The sequence below is a fragment of the Xiphophorus hellerii genome, chromosome 23 (genome assembly GCF_003331165.1).
Source record: "Xiphophorus hellerii strain 12219 chromosome 23, Xiphophorus_hellerii-4.1, whole genome shotgun sequence".
Classification (NCBI taxonomy): Eukaryota; Metazoa; Chordata; class Actinopteri; order Cyprinodontiformes; family Poeciliidae; genus Xiphophorus; species Xiphophorus hellerii.
Window position 1 is genome coordinate 4593990 of NC_045694.1, and position 17850 is coordinate 4611839.

The 17850-nt window shown below is 39.8% G+C and overlaps 1 protein-coding gene across 2 annotated transcripts in view; it reads right to left on the reverse strand.

The window, feature by feature from the left end:
• Positions 1-9457: 9457 nt before the first annotated feature.
• The window catches only part of ankrd50 (ankyrin repeat domain 50), a 36540-nt gene continuing 28147 nt past the window's right edge, over positions 9458-17850 (reverse strand). For both annotated transcript variants that reach the window (XM_032554679.1, XM_032554680.1), the window contains exons 4-5: positions 12528-16072; positions 9458-10975 (exon numbers count right to left, since the gene is read on the reverse strand). In XM_032554679.1, coding sequence (XP_032410570.1) covers positions 12531-16072 — 3542 coding nt within the window. In that variant the 3' untranslated portion in view covers positions 9458-10975; positions 12528-12530. The remainder of the gene's footprint in view (positions 10976-12527; positions 16073-17850) is intronic.

A 17850-nucleotide genomic window follows, 5' to 3' on the forward strand; every position in this document is an offset into this window, starting at 1 on the left:
TTTATTAATTTGTAGTGTTTTTAACTTTTAGGAAAATCTGAGATTTCCACCCATTTCGGAAACTTTCCCTCTCCTCCAACTCCAGACCTCTTTTGGTGCAGATCAACGACACAAACATGTTGGAAATGAAGGACAGGCTCTTTCTGTAGTTCCATTTATATGTTAATCTGTCGGTGGACCTTGGCTTGGATTTGAATGATTCCAGCATAAGGTTTGGTGATGTATTCTACTCGACATTTCCTGACAGCCCTTGAAAAGCCTATACATCCTCGTGGTGTCAAAGCAATCTATCATTTGCGTGGTTTGGCACTACGTCGGGCCTCTTGAATCCATAACTGTTCCATTTAGTTCAAAGTCTAGTGAAATGTCAGTCGAATGTAGAGCAGAAAGGCAAGCTGAGGTTACCTTTCATCATAAATCCAGAAGACAAAGTAGGAATTTGACTTTGTATGACCGACTCTGCTTTCGTTCCATGACTATTTGCTTGCTTATGGTGGCAAACGTTCAAAGGAGAAAAAAACGAGATTTTTCAAACATGAAGATGCACCTTAACAGCTGTTAAAAGTAATAGGGAGAGCTGAGTGATGGATGGAAGCTGGAGTCTTTGTTTTTACAATGTTGCATAAATATAAAAAGCTTTTGTTAGACAGCAACTGTTGTCTGTTCCTTCTGATAAAAGGCTTGACGTAAACTCACCATGACGCATCTTGAAGTTTTTCAAAGTTCTCCACCTTACTTACAACCATTTCAATTCAAAAATATTCTATTAATCCCAGAGATAAATTAAATATTACTTATACAATTTTATTCTAAGACTTGTTATAAAAGCTGATGGCTGTGGGGAGGAAGGATCTCCGGTAGTTGTATGTTTACAGTGTTTCTGAAGAAGTTTATGACTGAAGACACTCTTTTGTTGAATGAAGGTTTCATGACTGTAATTCTCTAGATTTTATGTAAAATTCTTCTTTGCATCATCATCTTCTGCAGTCGTCCCCAGAACGGAACTGAACTTTTTATCAGGTTGGTGAGCCTTTTTAGTTCCTGGGTCTGATGCTGCTGCCCCAACAGATGACAGCAGAGGAGATTACATTCTCCACAATAGACTTCTAGAAAATCTGAAGCATCTTCCTGCAAACATGGAAGGACTTAAACTTCCTCTAGAAGTACAATATGCTCTGTGCTTTCTTATAGACGGCTTCACAGTTTAGTCTCCAGTTCAGTCTGTTTTCAAGATGAGCTCCATCAAGGTATTTATATTCCTCCACTACCTCCACTTCTTCTCCCATTATGGAGTTCTCTTGAATTTTACAATCACCTCCTTTGTTTTGTTCACATTTAAAATGAGATTATTGTTTCCACATCATACCACAACGTGGTCCACCAGTTCAATATACTCCAATAATTGTCCGTCTCTGCTCCAGCTGATGACTAGAGGCTTCTGAGTATTTCTGCAGATGACACAAGTCTGTTTTGTACTTCAAGTCTGAGGTGTACAAAGTGAAAAGGAAATGGTGAGAGTACAAGCCCCTGTGGTGCTCCTGTACTGCTGACCACCTTGTTAGATACACAAACCATCTGTCTCTCAAACTGTGGTCTGTTTGTCAAGTAGTCATGGGTCCAGGTCTTCACCTGTGTCTTGTGGAGTTTCTGGCAAAGAAAATCAGGCTGAATTGTGTTAAATGCACTGGAGAAACCAAACAATATAATTCTGACAATGCCCACTGTCCAGATTACAGTGGGCTTGTTGAAGCACAACTTCAATGTATTATATCACAGACTAACACAAACAATTCATGGTAGTTAATGGCAGTCATTTGTTTTAGTTTGATGCCCTTGAGGAACTGCCATGTTCCCAAATGAGGTCAGACTCTTTGGTGCTCAGCGGGTTGAATCAGAAGTACGTGAATCCTGGGTGTAACAAACAGACCAGGAGCAGCAAACAAACCTTCAGAGTCTGTATGGCAGAGCCAGGGGGGGTGAAGAAACTGTGTAAAAACCATGTGTGCAGGGCGGTTCCTCTTTGTGCCTTTCACATTTAGAGCAGTCCTTATTTCAAATGTCATGCACTGATTGTGCTGAATGGAAGTTACTTTCAAGGACTTGTGTCACACACAAAAGCGTGGTCTCTGCTGTGAATGGCATTAGGTTTAAGTCCCAGAGCAAGAGCCCTGCAGACACCCTTACTATTCCTGTAGCAGCTGTGCAGCAGCTTAGTGTCATACAAATTCATCTCCAGAGCAACAAACATGTTTTTGTTTCATGAACCAAAATCATACGGCAGATGTTGAGCATTTGCATAACCATCCCATTTAAGAAATCCCAAAATGGAAACACTTGGAAACACTGCCAACTGTTCATCTTGTAATTTCTCAATTCATATTCTGTTTTTCTGGCTTCATCATATGACCCTCTAATTTGGGAAACACACAAATTAAAGGGGTCATAAGATTTTGCTATTGAGATATCAAGCTAACTAGCGCCCTAACAAGCCCTATGCTCAAAGAAAGCAGGAAAAAGAGTTGAATTTGACTTTGATAAAGCAAAGATGTGAATTTGAGCAGAAAAGATAAAATTAACAATGAACAAAATAACAGACAGCACTTGTGTACAGTTTTTCAAGAGTATTTCAAGAGTAAACGGGATTTCTTGCCTGGATTTTATTTGGGCTTAGAAAGGGTTTTAAAGAATGTATTTTTCTCCTACATTAACAATTTTGTCTTGATCTATAGCATAACATTTAATTAAAATACATCACAATTTGTTATTTGTCATGTGACAAATGTAAAAAAGTAAGGAATTATACTATTGGAGTCACTTTGAGTACATCTACAGTAAGACATGTTGTTTTGTCACAAAAGATCATGCAAAGCTAATGTATCACAAATGGTGGACGGAAGAATATCGATATAAAACAGCAGCGACTATTTGTAGAAATAAATAACTTGCTTATTGTCGCTTAATCCATGCAGAGGTAAAGTCTGGAGAGAGGTGATTTATTTAACCATAGCATCAGATAACTCAAACTGTCATATTACACATTAAAACCAAAAATCAGAGTAAAATAAAACATGTTACCTGTCAAAAATGGCGCTTTCGGTTGACTGTCAAGTCGTTAACTCTGTTGTAAGGGTGTAGCAGATATATAATGTGTCTTTTTGAGGTGACTGCAATCTGGCAAGGAAGAAATACAGTACATCAGTTTCTTAGGTTTGTGGCAAAATCTATAAAAATGCAGAATAAATTCCTTTTTGCAGCATAAATTTGATCTTTGAAGTCTTCTTAAAGTAATATTAAAATCTATTTCTCTCTCATTCTCGTGGCTCAATATTGTGAACTTTATGTATCGTTACACCCCTACTCTGGTGTGTTATTGTCTATCAGCTTTGATTTGTTCCCTTTGAAGCCAAGTCTTATGCAATAGCAATTGTTTCGTAATCCGGTGACAACTGTATTCAAGAGGGAGACAGTATTTTTGATGAATGAGGTGAACTCTGACCTTTTTTTCTCTCTAATCTTTCCCACTTTTCCTGGGCTCGCTCCATTTTTTTCTGATTCGACATAAGGCCTTCTTTTATCAGCCAACCAATCTCACTCTGAGTCTTTACAGTCACCACTTTATATATGTTTGCACATATTTATAATGGTGCTCATTGTGTCAGAAATATACATTTCACATTCATTTTTCTGCTTTGAAACAAAGTAAATTTCCCCAGCAGATTATGAAGGATTATAAGATTTATTTATTTATTTAGATAGATAGATAGATAGATAGATAGATAGATAGATAGATAGATAGATAGATAGATAGATAGATAGATAGATAGATAGATAGATAGATAGATAGATAGATAGATAGATAGATAGATAGATAGATAGATAGATAGATAGATAGATAGATAGATAGATAGATAGATAGATCTTTATTGTCACAAGAACAATAAGTGTTACTGTGAATAATTTGAACAGAGACCAGAAATACCTTGAGAATGTTCACTGACATCTGCCCACAAAACTTGGATCAGGCCAAATTTGTTAAGCACTCGTGACAAGACACATGCAGATACAGATGGTGGAAAGATCAAGAAAGCATATGACAAACTCCAGCCTAGAGGTCTTCATTGTGTACAACAGTTTGCAGCTTCCATGTGGCATGCAATTTTAACATTTCTCCCCATGCTGTGTGTGGCAGCAAAACTCAAAGAATATCTTTGTTCTCCGTCTGTCCCTGGGCCCCGTTACACCCATGCTTTGGACTCATTGGACAAACGATGTGTGTGTAACAACAGCAGCAGCAGCAGAAGGAGCAGAGCAGGGCTTTGTCCTGAGGTGAACTCTGCTGCAGCCGCCGAGAGAGCTGCTGGCAGCTCACAGAGCGAAGAAATGAGACATCGAGAGCAAAAGGCACGAGAAAATACAGTGGAAAACGAGAGCAAGACGCTGAAAAGATGGGCATGGTAAACAAAAACAAAGAGGAAGAAGCAGATGAAGAAAATATAAAGAAAAGGAATGAAAGAGCAAAGTTAGTAATTTAGTGACATACCAAGAGAAATAATTGAAGACATGATTGCAGAAGAACATGGAGGAAAAGAAGCTAGAGAGACCTGGTTGAAGGGAAGTCAAGGACCTTTGGCAGCAGTGAAATTTCCTTACCTCCCTCAATAATAGTTCTGCATAATAAGGCGATTTAGTGGGTCACGTCTAATAAAACACCCAGGTAGTGAGTCCTCAACTCTCACATCGTGTTTCAGGCAAATCTGCTTCTCATCATTCTGTTTGTGCTGCACACATGATGTTCATCAACAGAAAGACTCTGGCAGAAGATGCCGTGGTGTCACTGTGTCTCTCAGCTTAGAGGAGCTTAACGCTGCCAGTAAATGTATGTGACAAGCAAGGTCAACTTATTGTTTATACTACTACTCGTTGCAAATTGGTTCCTTAGTATTCATTGTTAGCTTTTGTTGTAACAAAAATAATTAGCCTATTATTTGTCAGTCAACCAAAGCATTTTTCATACACAAAAAAAGATTAACAAAAAGAGTACAGAAAAACTACTTCACAAAATAAACAAAACAAGACTGATCATGGTTTGAAAACAGAAAAATAATGTACAGAAACGTGATGCAAGACCCCAATCACAAAACACCGCTTGGTTACAAGTTATGGGAGATTCATGTGTCATGAATAAATACAAATCACATTCTGCATGCATTTGACCAATTTTGGATTGAGTTTGATTTCTATTTACACTCACATCTGATGTAAGTCTTAGGAAACAAGCCGCTAAGTCTCACAGAGAAACTTGGGTAAGTATTGGTGATCTAAAAGAAAAAGAAGAGTAAGGAGAATGTAGGTGAGTTGCAGTCCTAGCTTGGAGATACCCATCAGTGGTATTTATACTGAAAACACAGGTAGCACAACATTTCTACCAGTGTGATGTTAGCAGCAACGTTTGAGAGACCAAAGTATTTGTGGTTCATGTGAATGTTATTTTGCAATGCTAAAGGGATAGCAGGGTGGCAGAGTAAACAACTTAAAATTAAGTTTGGATGAGATTTGAGAATCTTCAAGTCAGATCACAATCAAATTTGAATCAGAAATTTTCATGATGGAAGTTGTTTCACCATGTATGAATCTGCCTTTTTCAGCCCATTTCTAGTCTGATAAATCACTAGCTCCACTCTTAGTTCCTATCTTCTAAGTCCCAAAAAAACTACACAAGATTTGAAGCATCCTGTAATAATGTCCCCATTCTGTAGAGATCTGCAACCTGCGGTAGCAAGTGACTCTTTGGATCTTCCTCAATGGCTCTTTATAATTTTGGTTAAAAGTGATAAAGAACTGAATAATGTTTTAATATAGATATAATAACAAATGCAAGTTTACCTTTTTTAATTTTTTACTTGTAATATATGCATTGAATTTCTACAGAGAATGACACTAAAATACCAGTCATATGTTTGAAACTCTTATTGAATTATTTGGTTATAATGCACATGATGTTCTGTATCTGTGTTCAATGTTCAGGTTTTATATGAGCCTCTCTAGTTCTGAACTCTTGGTTCAGTTGCAGTTGCCTCTTTTTCTAAAATAAAAACATACTTGATTAAAACCTGAAAGCAGAGTGGTTTTACCTTAATAGGGTCTTCTGATACATGAGACGTTTGCTTCTCATGTATCAGATGCATAAAATTTAATTTAAAAGTGGTGAAATGAATGACATGCCTGGTGGTTTAGAAATAAATCTTTTATCTTCTGATGCTTAGACACAGCACTTAATGCTTCTGAATCTGGATTTCCTTCATGCTCTAAAAATGATGGTTTTCTCACTTCCCCGTAACTCAGGAGCAGAGATAGAAGCAGAGTGTGGAGCCTTCTGGTTTACAGGCAGCTGCACACGTTTCATACCAGAGTTTTGCAGCTTGTGGAGCAACAATCCTTTTATTGTGTTGAGCATGAGTCCATTTATTGTCTTTGGCTTCAAGCGCAGTGATTAATGATGTGTAGTATGACGTATCTCTAACCCTTTACACACAGCAGCCTCACAGCTATTTTTTAAACTCTTTTTAAAGTCTTTGTTTTCTGTTGTGTTACGAATCCCGATCAGTGTTTAGTAAAAAATCGCCCACCTGCATGCATGATGGGATGCTGAGTTGAGTTTTATAAAGAAACGAGGCTTTTTAAATGTGAACTGATGAAAGCTTTTCATCCACGCTTCTTGATGAGGGACCACAGGGATTATGTAAACAGGCTACAAAGAGGAGTAAAGTATGTCAGTAATCTCTCATTTTCTAGCTTTGTTGGCAGTGAGGTGCTGCATTGTTGTCGAGTGGAGGCTGCGTTCAAAGCCACTGGCTCTTTTCCAGAATTTTAATTCAACTGTATTAGAGCTGCACTGCAACAGATAAAAGCTTCAGTGAAAATTCATGCAGTTTGTTTGCAGTTTTTCCGTTCTGAGAGCTTTATGTTGTTTTTCACTGTGTTTAATACGCACAGCCTCTAAACGGCTCGTAAATGCCCGGCCGTGTCCCACAGTGGCCATAGAAATCCAAAGCACAATGACTCCCTGAAGGGTGGCCGAGTTAACTTTAGCAGTCAAGCTGTTTCACAAGCATCAAATACTAACTTTAGCTTAGCTCACTTGGCAGTACAAGACTCCAAAAACTTTATAGCAGATGTAACCAAGATTTATCGCAGCCAACGATAAATCTTGGAGGGGGAAGATAATGTCTTAGATCAATATAAATGGCTTCATGATTGCTAGTGGAGTTTTAACACTTGCATGCACGCTGGTGGCTTCAGCTAAAAGTTAGATGTAACTAAAATCCCACTGTTTCATGAAGCAGAATCAGCAGGTTAAGGCTGAAAGAAAGTCCATTTGATGACTGCAGGATGCCGAGATCCTGCAGCTACAGAACAAACCCTAATCATCTTCTTTCCACCACCTTGCTGTGATGATATGTTCTGCTTTTATGCAAACATGCTGCTGTGCAATGCTGCCAACAAGCTCTGCTTTGGCTTTATCTGTTGAAGGACATTGTTCCTTAAGATGTGAGGTTCATTCAGATACAACTTTGCAAGTCCAAGTCAGGCTAGCATATTTTTGTAACCTAACACAAGTAAAATAAAATTTACTTTCAAATTATTTAGTTTTTGGAGAGAGAGAGAATGAAACAATTTTCAGACAGACAAAAAGCTTGTCGAAAGGTCAAAATAATGCAACTCTCCCCTGAAGTAACATTTTTTTCTGATCAGCTTTTGCTCCAAGCATTTAGAAAGATGTGGCTTTAAGAATGGAAATAATGTTTCAGTGTTTGCGTCACTTTGGGCTGAGAAAATATTCCTCCTCAAGGACATGACAATATTTTTGATTTCATAATTACTCTGAACTCATAGGGCTGAAAATCTGCAGCTGCCTTAATGCAAATGAAGCAAAAGCACTGGAGGATGAAACCCGGCATGCAGGGCAAAGCCAGGGGGTCTAAACAAAAAAATGTCTCTGGAACAAGTTGACCTCAAAACTGTCGCCAAGTTATGCATTTTGCGTGGGAGCTTGTTAGCTCTGTATCCAAAACAAGGGCATGGGTGGAGAAGAACCAGATGTGGACATTGGCAGTTGGTCTGCAAGGAACTCGGACAGTGAGAACTGCATGACGTCAGCGCCAGATGGTTTACTCATTAACATCCACCCTGGAAGCATGCAGGGAAATGCTGCACTGATGGCTCACAAGACGAAATGCCACTTAAACCCCTCTGCTACTTTGATGAAATGTTGGTGGAAATTCAGCCCACTGAACTTTAATTAAAGGTCAAGGGGTAAACCGGTGTTCATGAGGTTAAATGCTTCTGAAAGTTTTATTTGGGCAATGCATCACTTGAGCTAAACAATTCATGAAGCTTTGTTTTTGCTGAATCTCTTTCTCAGTTTGCTTTCGGCAGCGACGAACTGAATGAACTCTGGGATAAAATAGGGGGCAGCGATAGCGCTTTGGCACGCTCGCCTGTTGTTCCATTTCAGTTTGATCCATGTGTTTGGACGCCTGCAGTGTCCTGGTTTGGCCTCTACATATCAAATGACCAACACTGAAGTTAAGTATTAACAGCACATGCTGTGGTTTCACAGCCTCAACACGATGGAAAAATTATCTCCACAGTGAAGAGAGAAAAAAATATATATTTATATTTAAAACGTGAAACTGAGTTAGTAGCAGATTTCTGATGTAAAAATTCTGCTGATGTTGAAACAAAAGCTTTTGTGTGGCAGAGAAGTCAGGTTTCAGCGTTGGAATTTAGTAAACCTCACAAATCTCAAAGTTAAACTATATTGCTGTAGATTTTACATTTCACCTACTTTAGCTGCTTTTCTCTGGGTCACTTCAAAATGCTCTTACTCGATTTTTAGTGCTAGCCAAATACACCTATTATTTTGTTTTTTCTGCAATGGGTTGATACATATTTTACAGAAATAGTAACATGAACACAGTTCCAGTCATCAGATTTTAGCTAAATAAGATCATTTTGCCATTCAAGTGTAAAGAAAGAATTAAAAAAAAAATCTTTCTGCCTTGACATTTCTCTTATTACCCCTCGTTTGTCCTGATAGTTTGATCAACCCACATATTGAAGTGTGCATATTGAGCCTAGTTCATCCTTTTTTGTGCAAAAACAAATTGATTAAAAAAGGACCTGAAGAAGGGAGTTAGGTCACAAGAGAATAAAAACAACAAAAGGAAGAACAATACATGATTTAAACAATGTGACATGGGAAGGTCTGGAAATTCAAACATTTCAATATTACAAGACATATTGAAATATTCCTTCAGACTGATTCATAGGTTATGAGGTTGATTAGTTGGAGAGACTTGGAAGATTTTAAAGTGGCTTAATCACACTACATTGCATTCCAGATATCTTTTTGTTTTTCATATCTTGGTGTAATTGAGAAAATGGGCAGGACTCATTTTTCAGCAGTAAAGCAAATATGTTTATTAAGCACTTTTAATATACATCAGAAAATTCAGCTTCGTATAATACAGAAATTATTTTAATGAAAGTTAAATGTACACGATAAGCTATTTACAATCCAATCACTGAGTCAAATCAAAGTGGACAGACCAAACAGGTTCGAGACCAACAAGAGAACTGTTTAATAAGACTATACATCATGATTTCCTGCCTAAAATCCTTCCATTCGCCCTTCGTGGCACGCAGAGAGGTTTCACTTATAGGTGTTTGTGCATGCGATAAGTTTTCTACTTCCCCCAAAATCCCAGCTCTTGGCAAAAATATAGCTCATTGTTAACATTTTGAGAAGCCTGCAAAGATGTGACATAGCCTGTAAACGCTAAAGCAGCTCCGCTCGGTTCATAAGAAACAGATGTTTCAGTTCTCTCCTAGTCATGGTTGACCAAACTCCTCCTCCAAGAGGAGGTGGGACAGTGTATGCTGTTTCAACTTTGGCTTTTGAAAGTCTGCATTTCAAACAATATCACTAACAGCTAGGGGCTGCCTTAATGGCTGAACCCTTTTTGTGTCACGCCCCTGAAAAGTCCAGCAGAATATAATGAAAATGATACAGAAACAAAGCCAGAGTTCTGTTTGCAGAGCCGCTGAGAAATGCTAAATGAAAACAAAAAAACTGCTGCATTTAGCACCAAAACCTTGCTGACGATACACAACGGTTACTTAAATACTCTTGCACATAAAAACACCACACACACACATACAATATAAAAACAGAAAAATCCCATAGGGACGAAATCAAATTTGTTTTACATTATAAATGAACCTCCCTCCTGCTTAGATATTTAAAACGCAAAAAAAAGTCCCAAAATGTCTGCAGGCATCTTCTGAACACAGCACCATGGTAGAATGCAACACAAATAAAAATGCAACAAAAGTGGCTTGTTTTCCTAAAAAATAAATACGCTTTATATCCCAGTAAACTGCTTTTAAAATGTTACATGCAACAAAAGGTTTTAGCACTCTGATCAAAGGTAACACAGATTATTTGGGGTCTCTAGAAAGGCAATGAATGACAACCATGACATCAGTTACTGTCTGTTTGGGACAATGCACCCACTGGTACACTGCTGTCAGTGAGACAAAATACAACATACTACAAAATAATAAAGAATTGTCATGTTTCTTCTCAAACAGCTCATGAAACATGAATGGGATACAAAGCGAAGGGGAAAAAACATGTATGTCTGTCAGTTTATTATTTTAAAAGTGCATACACTGCTTATTAAATAGTATAACATTAAATTAAAATGATATTTTGAATGAAAACAGAAGGCTGTAACAGATGTAGGCACATCAAAGTATCAGTTCACATACGCTGCAGGCAGAGAGTTGTTTTATGGCATCCCACGGAGGGAAGATGGGAGAAATTCAATGTAGTTTTGTTATGCAGACGGAAACTGTTGCTTTGGCACATTCTCCCCAATGTCAGCATGATGGATGGTGGTCACAACATCTAAAACAGCAAAAAAAGAAAAGAATATGGTTAGTTTTTGTTTGTTTGTTTTGAAGGGGAAAAATATTGTTGGCACTACTGAAAAAAAGAGGTGTGAAAATCCTTGAAATAACTCCATCTTTTATAGCAGCAGCACAATCTCTTACTGTAAAAATCCAGCCTCAAAACTGAGAACAATTATTCTTGACAAAACCACTGATTGAGCATTCATTGCTACACCTACAGAAACCTTCACAATAAATTTAACTGAAGCTTTGGAAAAACAAATACATACCTAACTTTTTTAGGTTGGTAAGAGGTTCTGCTAATTTCTAATTCATGATTAGATATTACAATTGGCTTTGTACTATTAAAATATTGACATTTTTAGCTGCAAGAAAGCCATTTATTTTCACTCGTCTTTCAAACCAAAGACTGAGATTTAAAAATTAGCCTAATCATCAACTTTTCTGCTGTAAAACAGTGTGTAAAAGGACCTTATGCCCACTACAGTTTTATGCATTTCTTTTTCCTTGTTTCCTGAAATTGTCTCCCAGATTTAACCATTTTTTCACTAAATATTTATAGTCAAGTACAGCTTTAACCAAAAGGTGTTCTTATGTTTATTGTAAATTATTTTGCAGCTTTGATTTGTTCACAGCATTGTGTAAAAGCAAAGAACACATGCAGTAAAAATGTAAATGTCTTGCACTCAATTACCTGTAACTGTAGAGTTCAAATATCTGGAAAAACATTATATAAGGCTCTACTGAGCATTTTCAGACAGGGTCACAAAGATCATACTTATTTGCATTTGAAAACACAGAGTGAAGCCATCTGGTTCATAAACATGGTCTCAGGACGTTTCATTTTGATGGCACTTTCTATGACATGAAAATTTGCTTTTAAGGAATGAACTATCCATTTTTAACAAGTGACACTTGTTAAACGGTTATCACACAGATTATCAACTATGTTTTGTAGTTTGTACCAATTGTTTTCAGAAATACAGTAGCTGTTGCGCAAATGTTAATAGTGGTGTTAGAAATGCACTGAAACGACTAAGAAAAACTATTAAAAGGTCATAGGAACCTTGCTAAAGTCCATGGATTTACCAACTCTTTAAAAAACCAAGAAATTTTAAATAAATATCATGTGGACACTAATCAACCTTCTTCCACAGTCATTAGTGGTCCTCCTTAAAGTTAAATGTTATACAACCTGTGGGGTGAGGTGAAGAGATCAGAGAGGGCCCATGACTCTAAATCCAGAAAGATTGTACAGAACAATAGTCAACGATTCCTCTGAGTTTGCTCCAACCTTGAAAAAACATGTTCTACTTTTGGCAAAAGGCAATTGTACAAAGTTTTAACAAGGGTATTAATAATTTAGACCTAAGTGATTTTGAAATTGATAAATGTACTTAAATCAAAACTTGGATTTTTCTACATTTTTCAGTTTTTGATTATGCTCCTGCCATAAATAATGAAATCTGACCTTCCTTCACAGTGGTGATAAATCTATTCACACCACGTCTTCAATTCAGTGCAAAACATACTGTTAGGTCTCTTACCAGCTATAACGGAGTCTCTTTTTTGTAGTTAAACCCTGGGTCGGATCCTTCAATCTGCAGCTTCAGGGCTTGTTTAAGGCTCAGTTCTGTTTCTCCAATGGGGTAGTTCTCTAAAACATCCTGGTGGGCCCTGTTCTGCACAGTCCGTGGAACTGACACTCGACCCAAGAAGACCTGGTTGCCCTGTAGGTGATATTTGGGGTTGGTCATAATCCCGTTCCTTTTCTTCTCTGAGCAGCTCTGTGGCTGGATGAAGAACGGGTCTTGGCACTGGCCTCTGTCCTGTTGCACGGAACCACCGATCATGATCTTACAGTGAGGATCCTTCACTGCAATATTGGCAACTGATTGGTTGAAAGCCATTCTCTTGTCGAACTGGGTCATCTCGTACTCCAAAACCTGGCCTTGGCTGGATCCACTGTTTTTTGTTTTCTTTTTGTCTCCCAGAGCTGCTTTGCTATTTTGAGTTCCGTTTCCTGTCTTAGTTCCCTTTGCCGACTTCAGACCTGACTTCAGCTGAGACCATTCAAATTCGTTGGATGGAGACGATGGCTGCTGATTGACAGACTTGGTTGTAGAGCAAGGGGACACAATCGACTGTCTGCTTCGGCTCCGAGGCAGTGAGTGCTGCTGAATCTGCTCCGTAAACGTCATTCCATGGAAACTGTCAATAGGTACAGTTTGAGCTGTAGCCGTGGACGACGTGGTTCTTAAAGAGGAGTTTTTTGAACTCTTGAGGGAATTGTTTGATAGGGATGACTTCTGTCTGTCCACAGTGGAGTCGGGAGATTCTGACGGCGAGCTGAAAGCGTGGACGGGTCCGTCGGGGAGACCACGTCCAGATGACTGCACGTCTCCCACCCCTGTGCTGCCAGAACTGCTCGATTTAATGGTGAGGGAATGCATTTTTCCGGTCACTGATAAAGGTGTTTTCTCCTCCATGGTATGAACGGGGGAAGGGTTGCAGCCATTTAATGTTGTAGCTCCGTATTTTTCTAGGATTTTAATGATCATTGAGTGGCCGCCTTTTGCTGCCACTCTCATTGCCGTGCGGCCAAATTGATCAGCGTGGTTGGGGTCCGCGCCATTTTCCAGCAGTATCTGCACGACGTCGATGTGTCCCTCTTGGGCAGCTATACCCAGTGCAGTTGCTCCCTGGTTGCACGTATGATCCACATGTGCTCCGTTCTCTATCAAAAACTGAACCACTTTGGTGTGGCCCTGCCACGCTGCAGACTGGAGAGCGGATCGCTTCTCATTGTCGCAGGCATTCACGTCAGCGTGGTAGTTGATGAGCAGCCTCACCATCTCAATATGTCCCTGCCAGCAGGATACATGGAGGGCTGTCCTTCCCTCCGTGTCGCAAGCTTCAACGTTTGCACCGTTTTCAAGGAAATACTCCGTCATGGCCAGCTGATTTTCAAGTGCCATTATGTAGAGTGTTGGGCGACCATCTGCGTCTTTACAATCTATATCAGCACCATGGCTCAGCAGCAGTTCAACAATGTCTCTGTGGCCCTCAAGTGCAGATACCCTGAGAGCATTCCTTCCATCGTACCCCCTCTGGTCAATGTTCGACTTGTTCTCAAGGAGAATTTGCACGCAGTCATAATGTCCTTCTTGTGCAGCCAATATCAGTGGTATTCTACCATCATTATCCACCTCTGAGCAGCGAGCACCTTGTTCAATAAGAGCATCGCACACTTGCCGGTGGCCCTCAAACGAAGCCATATGTAGCGGGGTCCAGCCTGCGTCATCCCTGTGGTTCTCATCCAGCCCTCTGTCCAGCAGAGTTCGGACCACCTCCACATTTCCCTGAGCCGAGGCGATGCTCAACACAGTCCTTCCCTCGCTGTCAATGCTATCCACAGCGGCTCCCCAGAAAAGTAGCGTGTTGACCACAGACGCATGGCCCATTGATGCAGCTGCCAGGAGAGGAGTGCGCCCGTTCTTGTCTGTGTGATCCACATCAGCTCCCCCTTCTAAGAGCAAATCAACTACATCCACATGTCCTTCATAGCCAGCCACAAGCAGAGGAGTCATGCAGTCTTTGTCACAGTGGTCAACTTCTGCTCCCCTGTCAATTAGAAGGCTCACAACAGATGCGTGACCTTTACTAGCAGGAATACAGAGAGCAGCCACAGACAGGGCAGTCCTCCCATCGACATCTTCATGATTAACTTCAGCTCCGTGGTCCAGCAGGTGCTCCACGATTTCTCTGTGCCCCATGTATGCCGCAGCAATGAGAGCCGTTCTTCCTTCATTGTCTGCTTTGTTGACTTCAGCTCCGTGCTGAAGAAGATTTAACACAATATCTTCATGGCCTCCCCAAGCCGCCGCCCTCAGTGCAGTTCTACCATCTGCATCAGCACAGTCCACTTTGGCTCCAGCATAAAGAAGAGCAGACACAACCTCAGAGTGTCCGCCCCAAGCTGCAGAGCGGAGCGCGGTCCACCCATCATGATCCGTGTGGTTTATGTCTGCTTCACAACCAATAAGGCAGTTGACCACTTTGGTATGACCCTGCCTCGCAGCTAGAGTAAGCGCTGTTTGTCCATGGTTGTCTTCCAACTCCATGTTCGACCCTCTAGATATGAGCAAATTAACCACATCAAGATTTCCACTGTATGCAGCATTGGCCAGTAGAGTTCTTCCATTAGAGTCACACTGGTTTACAGAAGCCCCGTTGTCAAGTAATGTTTTTATCGAGTCCTCTCGCTCTAGGGCTTGCTGTACAATGCATGACGCATGATCATCTTCATTGTTCACATGAGCACCAGCTTTGACCAGAAGCTGCAGAACTTCCTGCTCTCTTGGTATGGACGTGGTCAGAGAGTCTTTAGTGGGAGTTCCATTCCAGACCATCCAAAGAGCAAGATTACAGGGCTCAATCTGCAGGTTGGAGTTGACGAGGTGAAGAGCAAATTCCTGCACTTCCAGAGACTTCAGCTGCTTTGCTCTACAGGTGTAGCTCATGGCCAACATCCGATGGCCCTCTGCTGCATTGCACAGATACTTCTGGGTGCAGTGCTTCACATCCAGCAACCATTCTGCAAAACTGTAGTGGAAAAGGATTTTAGTACTCCCAAGGCCATCGACCAATAACTTGGAAAGAATGTCCATCTTTTTCTGAAACTCCTCCATAGTCAGTGTCATGTTTTTGGTCCAGACTGCGTGGTACAGTTCTTTGACTGTAAGTGGCCTGCAAGTCGCCAAGATTACATTAAGAATGGGCTGAACTTTGGCAAATTGTTTTCTGACGAACAGCCTTTGACAGAGCCACAGGTAGAGCCCATTGAGAGTGCCTGGGATGTCACGGATCTCCCGAAGCATGATGAAGTTCTCCACCACGCCATCCAGAACGCGTTCCAGGTAGAGGAAACAGCCGCTGCTTTTGATGTGAAGCTGGTTGAGCATCTCAGCAGTCTCCTTGGTTAGGTGCTGCCTCAAAGCCTCCTCCTGGTCCAGCCGGTGAAGGATGTACTGCTGCACATCCTTGACGATGTAGGCCTTCCGCAGATCGTCGAGGCTGATTTTGCGGAATCCTGAAAACAAAAACAAAGTGCATTAGATGACTGGGGTGATAAATAGAAAAATCTAAAAAAAAAGGGCAACTCTTTTTTGAAGAATACATAGTTAAAGAGTCACTTTTCCCACATTGGTTATAACTAATCTTGAATTCATATCCAGTTTCAACCTGTTGGTCATAAACCTTTAGGTGATTAAGTGAAGCAAACCTTTAATTTTAAGAGCAGCTATGTTGTTAAAGACGAGCTTTTTATAGGAACTGAGAACAAAACCCCTCTGGCTACTTGAAATAGAAACAAATCAGCAGGTGTTTGCAATCAGCTCAAAAAATATAGATGAAAACTAAGCCTTGACAAGTGCTGAAACTTTCAGTTTCTGTTGAGAAAATTTGAGACATGGAAGCACAAGTCCTAACATCAACAGCCTGTACATGTTTCACACAAGCCTCACTCCCACATGGATCTTTAAAAGCCTACTGTAAGAGTTAATTATCACAATGAGTCCTAATGAATGATTTTAATGGGATTCCTCTGTAAGACATGGGAAAATTGCCTCATAATAGCCTTGGCTAATAGACATAAAGTGGACTCTCGTTCATGTTGAAACCATCTATAGTCTGTCCAGCCTGCAGCACTCCTGTATGCTTTTATTTACATTTCCCATGGTCTTTGAGGTCCACTGAGAAAGGAAAAACATGCTACCACATGGTCCCTTGACATAGCTAATGTAGTAAATACTTACAAAAGACACACAGTTGCCAGAAAGACTCTATATACTCCATCATTTTACTCAATTTACATTGAAATATTTACATTAAATTTCTTGTGGTTTTAATATTTACATTTTATTATTTTGGTGAGAAAATACTAAGTTTAAAAATATTGTTAGCAAATCAGAACTGAGACATTTGCTTCCATTATAAAACCCATTCTATAACATGATTTAGATCAGAAAGGTTGATGAAGTTCTGTGTTCATCTTACCAAGTTATTTTCCCAGGCAGAAAAAAGTCAGTTTACCCCACTGGGCCGAATGTGACTACACAGCTGCAAGGCTGATAACTCTGATATGTTTAACAGCAGCTCCCAAACACTAACTGGCAGTTTAGTAAACAGATCCTGGTAAACAGAAGGAGGACAAGGTTGTCTTTATCACCTGCTCCTAGGTTTGTTCAAGATAAGCAAACTCCCCCCAACAGCAGCTCACAATAACAGTTTCACTTTGTCCTTGAAACTTTTGCAAAAACTCATGTTTATAATTATTTATAAATATGAAAATGCGCAAAAATAGGCTTAAGTCTTTGTTCTGCAAGTCACAAGCAGCCGATTTTTGATTTTCAAGTACCAAACTTTGAATTTTGAGGTGAATGTGATTTAGCCTCAAGGTAATATTTGTTTCTATAGGTTACTTATTTAGGTTACTTTATTTGGCAACCGCTTACCTGTCACTGTTTGAAAAACTCTTTAAAGTATGGTGGATCCCCCCACCTATTCCTGGTAAAGTGTTAATTTTTTTAAACCACTTTGTAAATGTTGTAGGTAATAAACTGACCTCTGCCTGACCGGTGCTTGATAACTTTTCGTTTTATCGTCTCCACCTCGAATGCATCAGTGACCCATCAAAAAATATTTTACTGAGTTACTGAATCCATAATAGTGAAAAGAACTCACTGAGATTTTGGATTTTATCATAGGCAGACTCTCTCTCTAATGCCCCACAATCATCTTACTATCTTCTGTTAAATCATCAGTTATCAGGAGTTTTTCTACCAACCTTCTGTACTGACAAAGACCAGC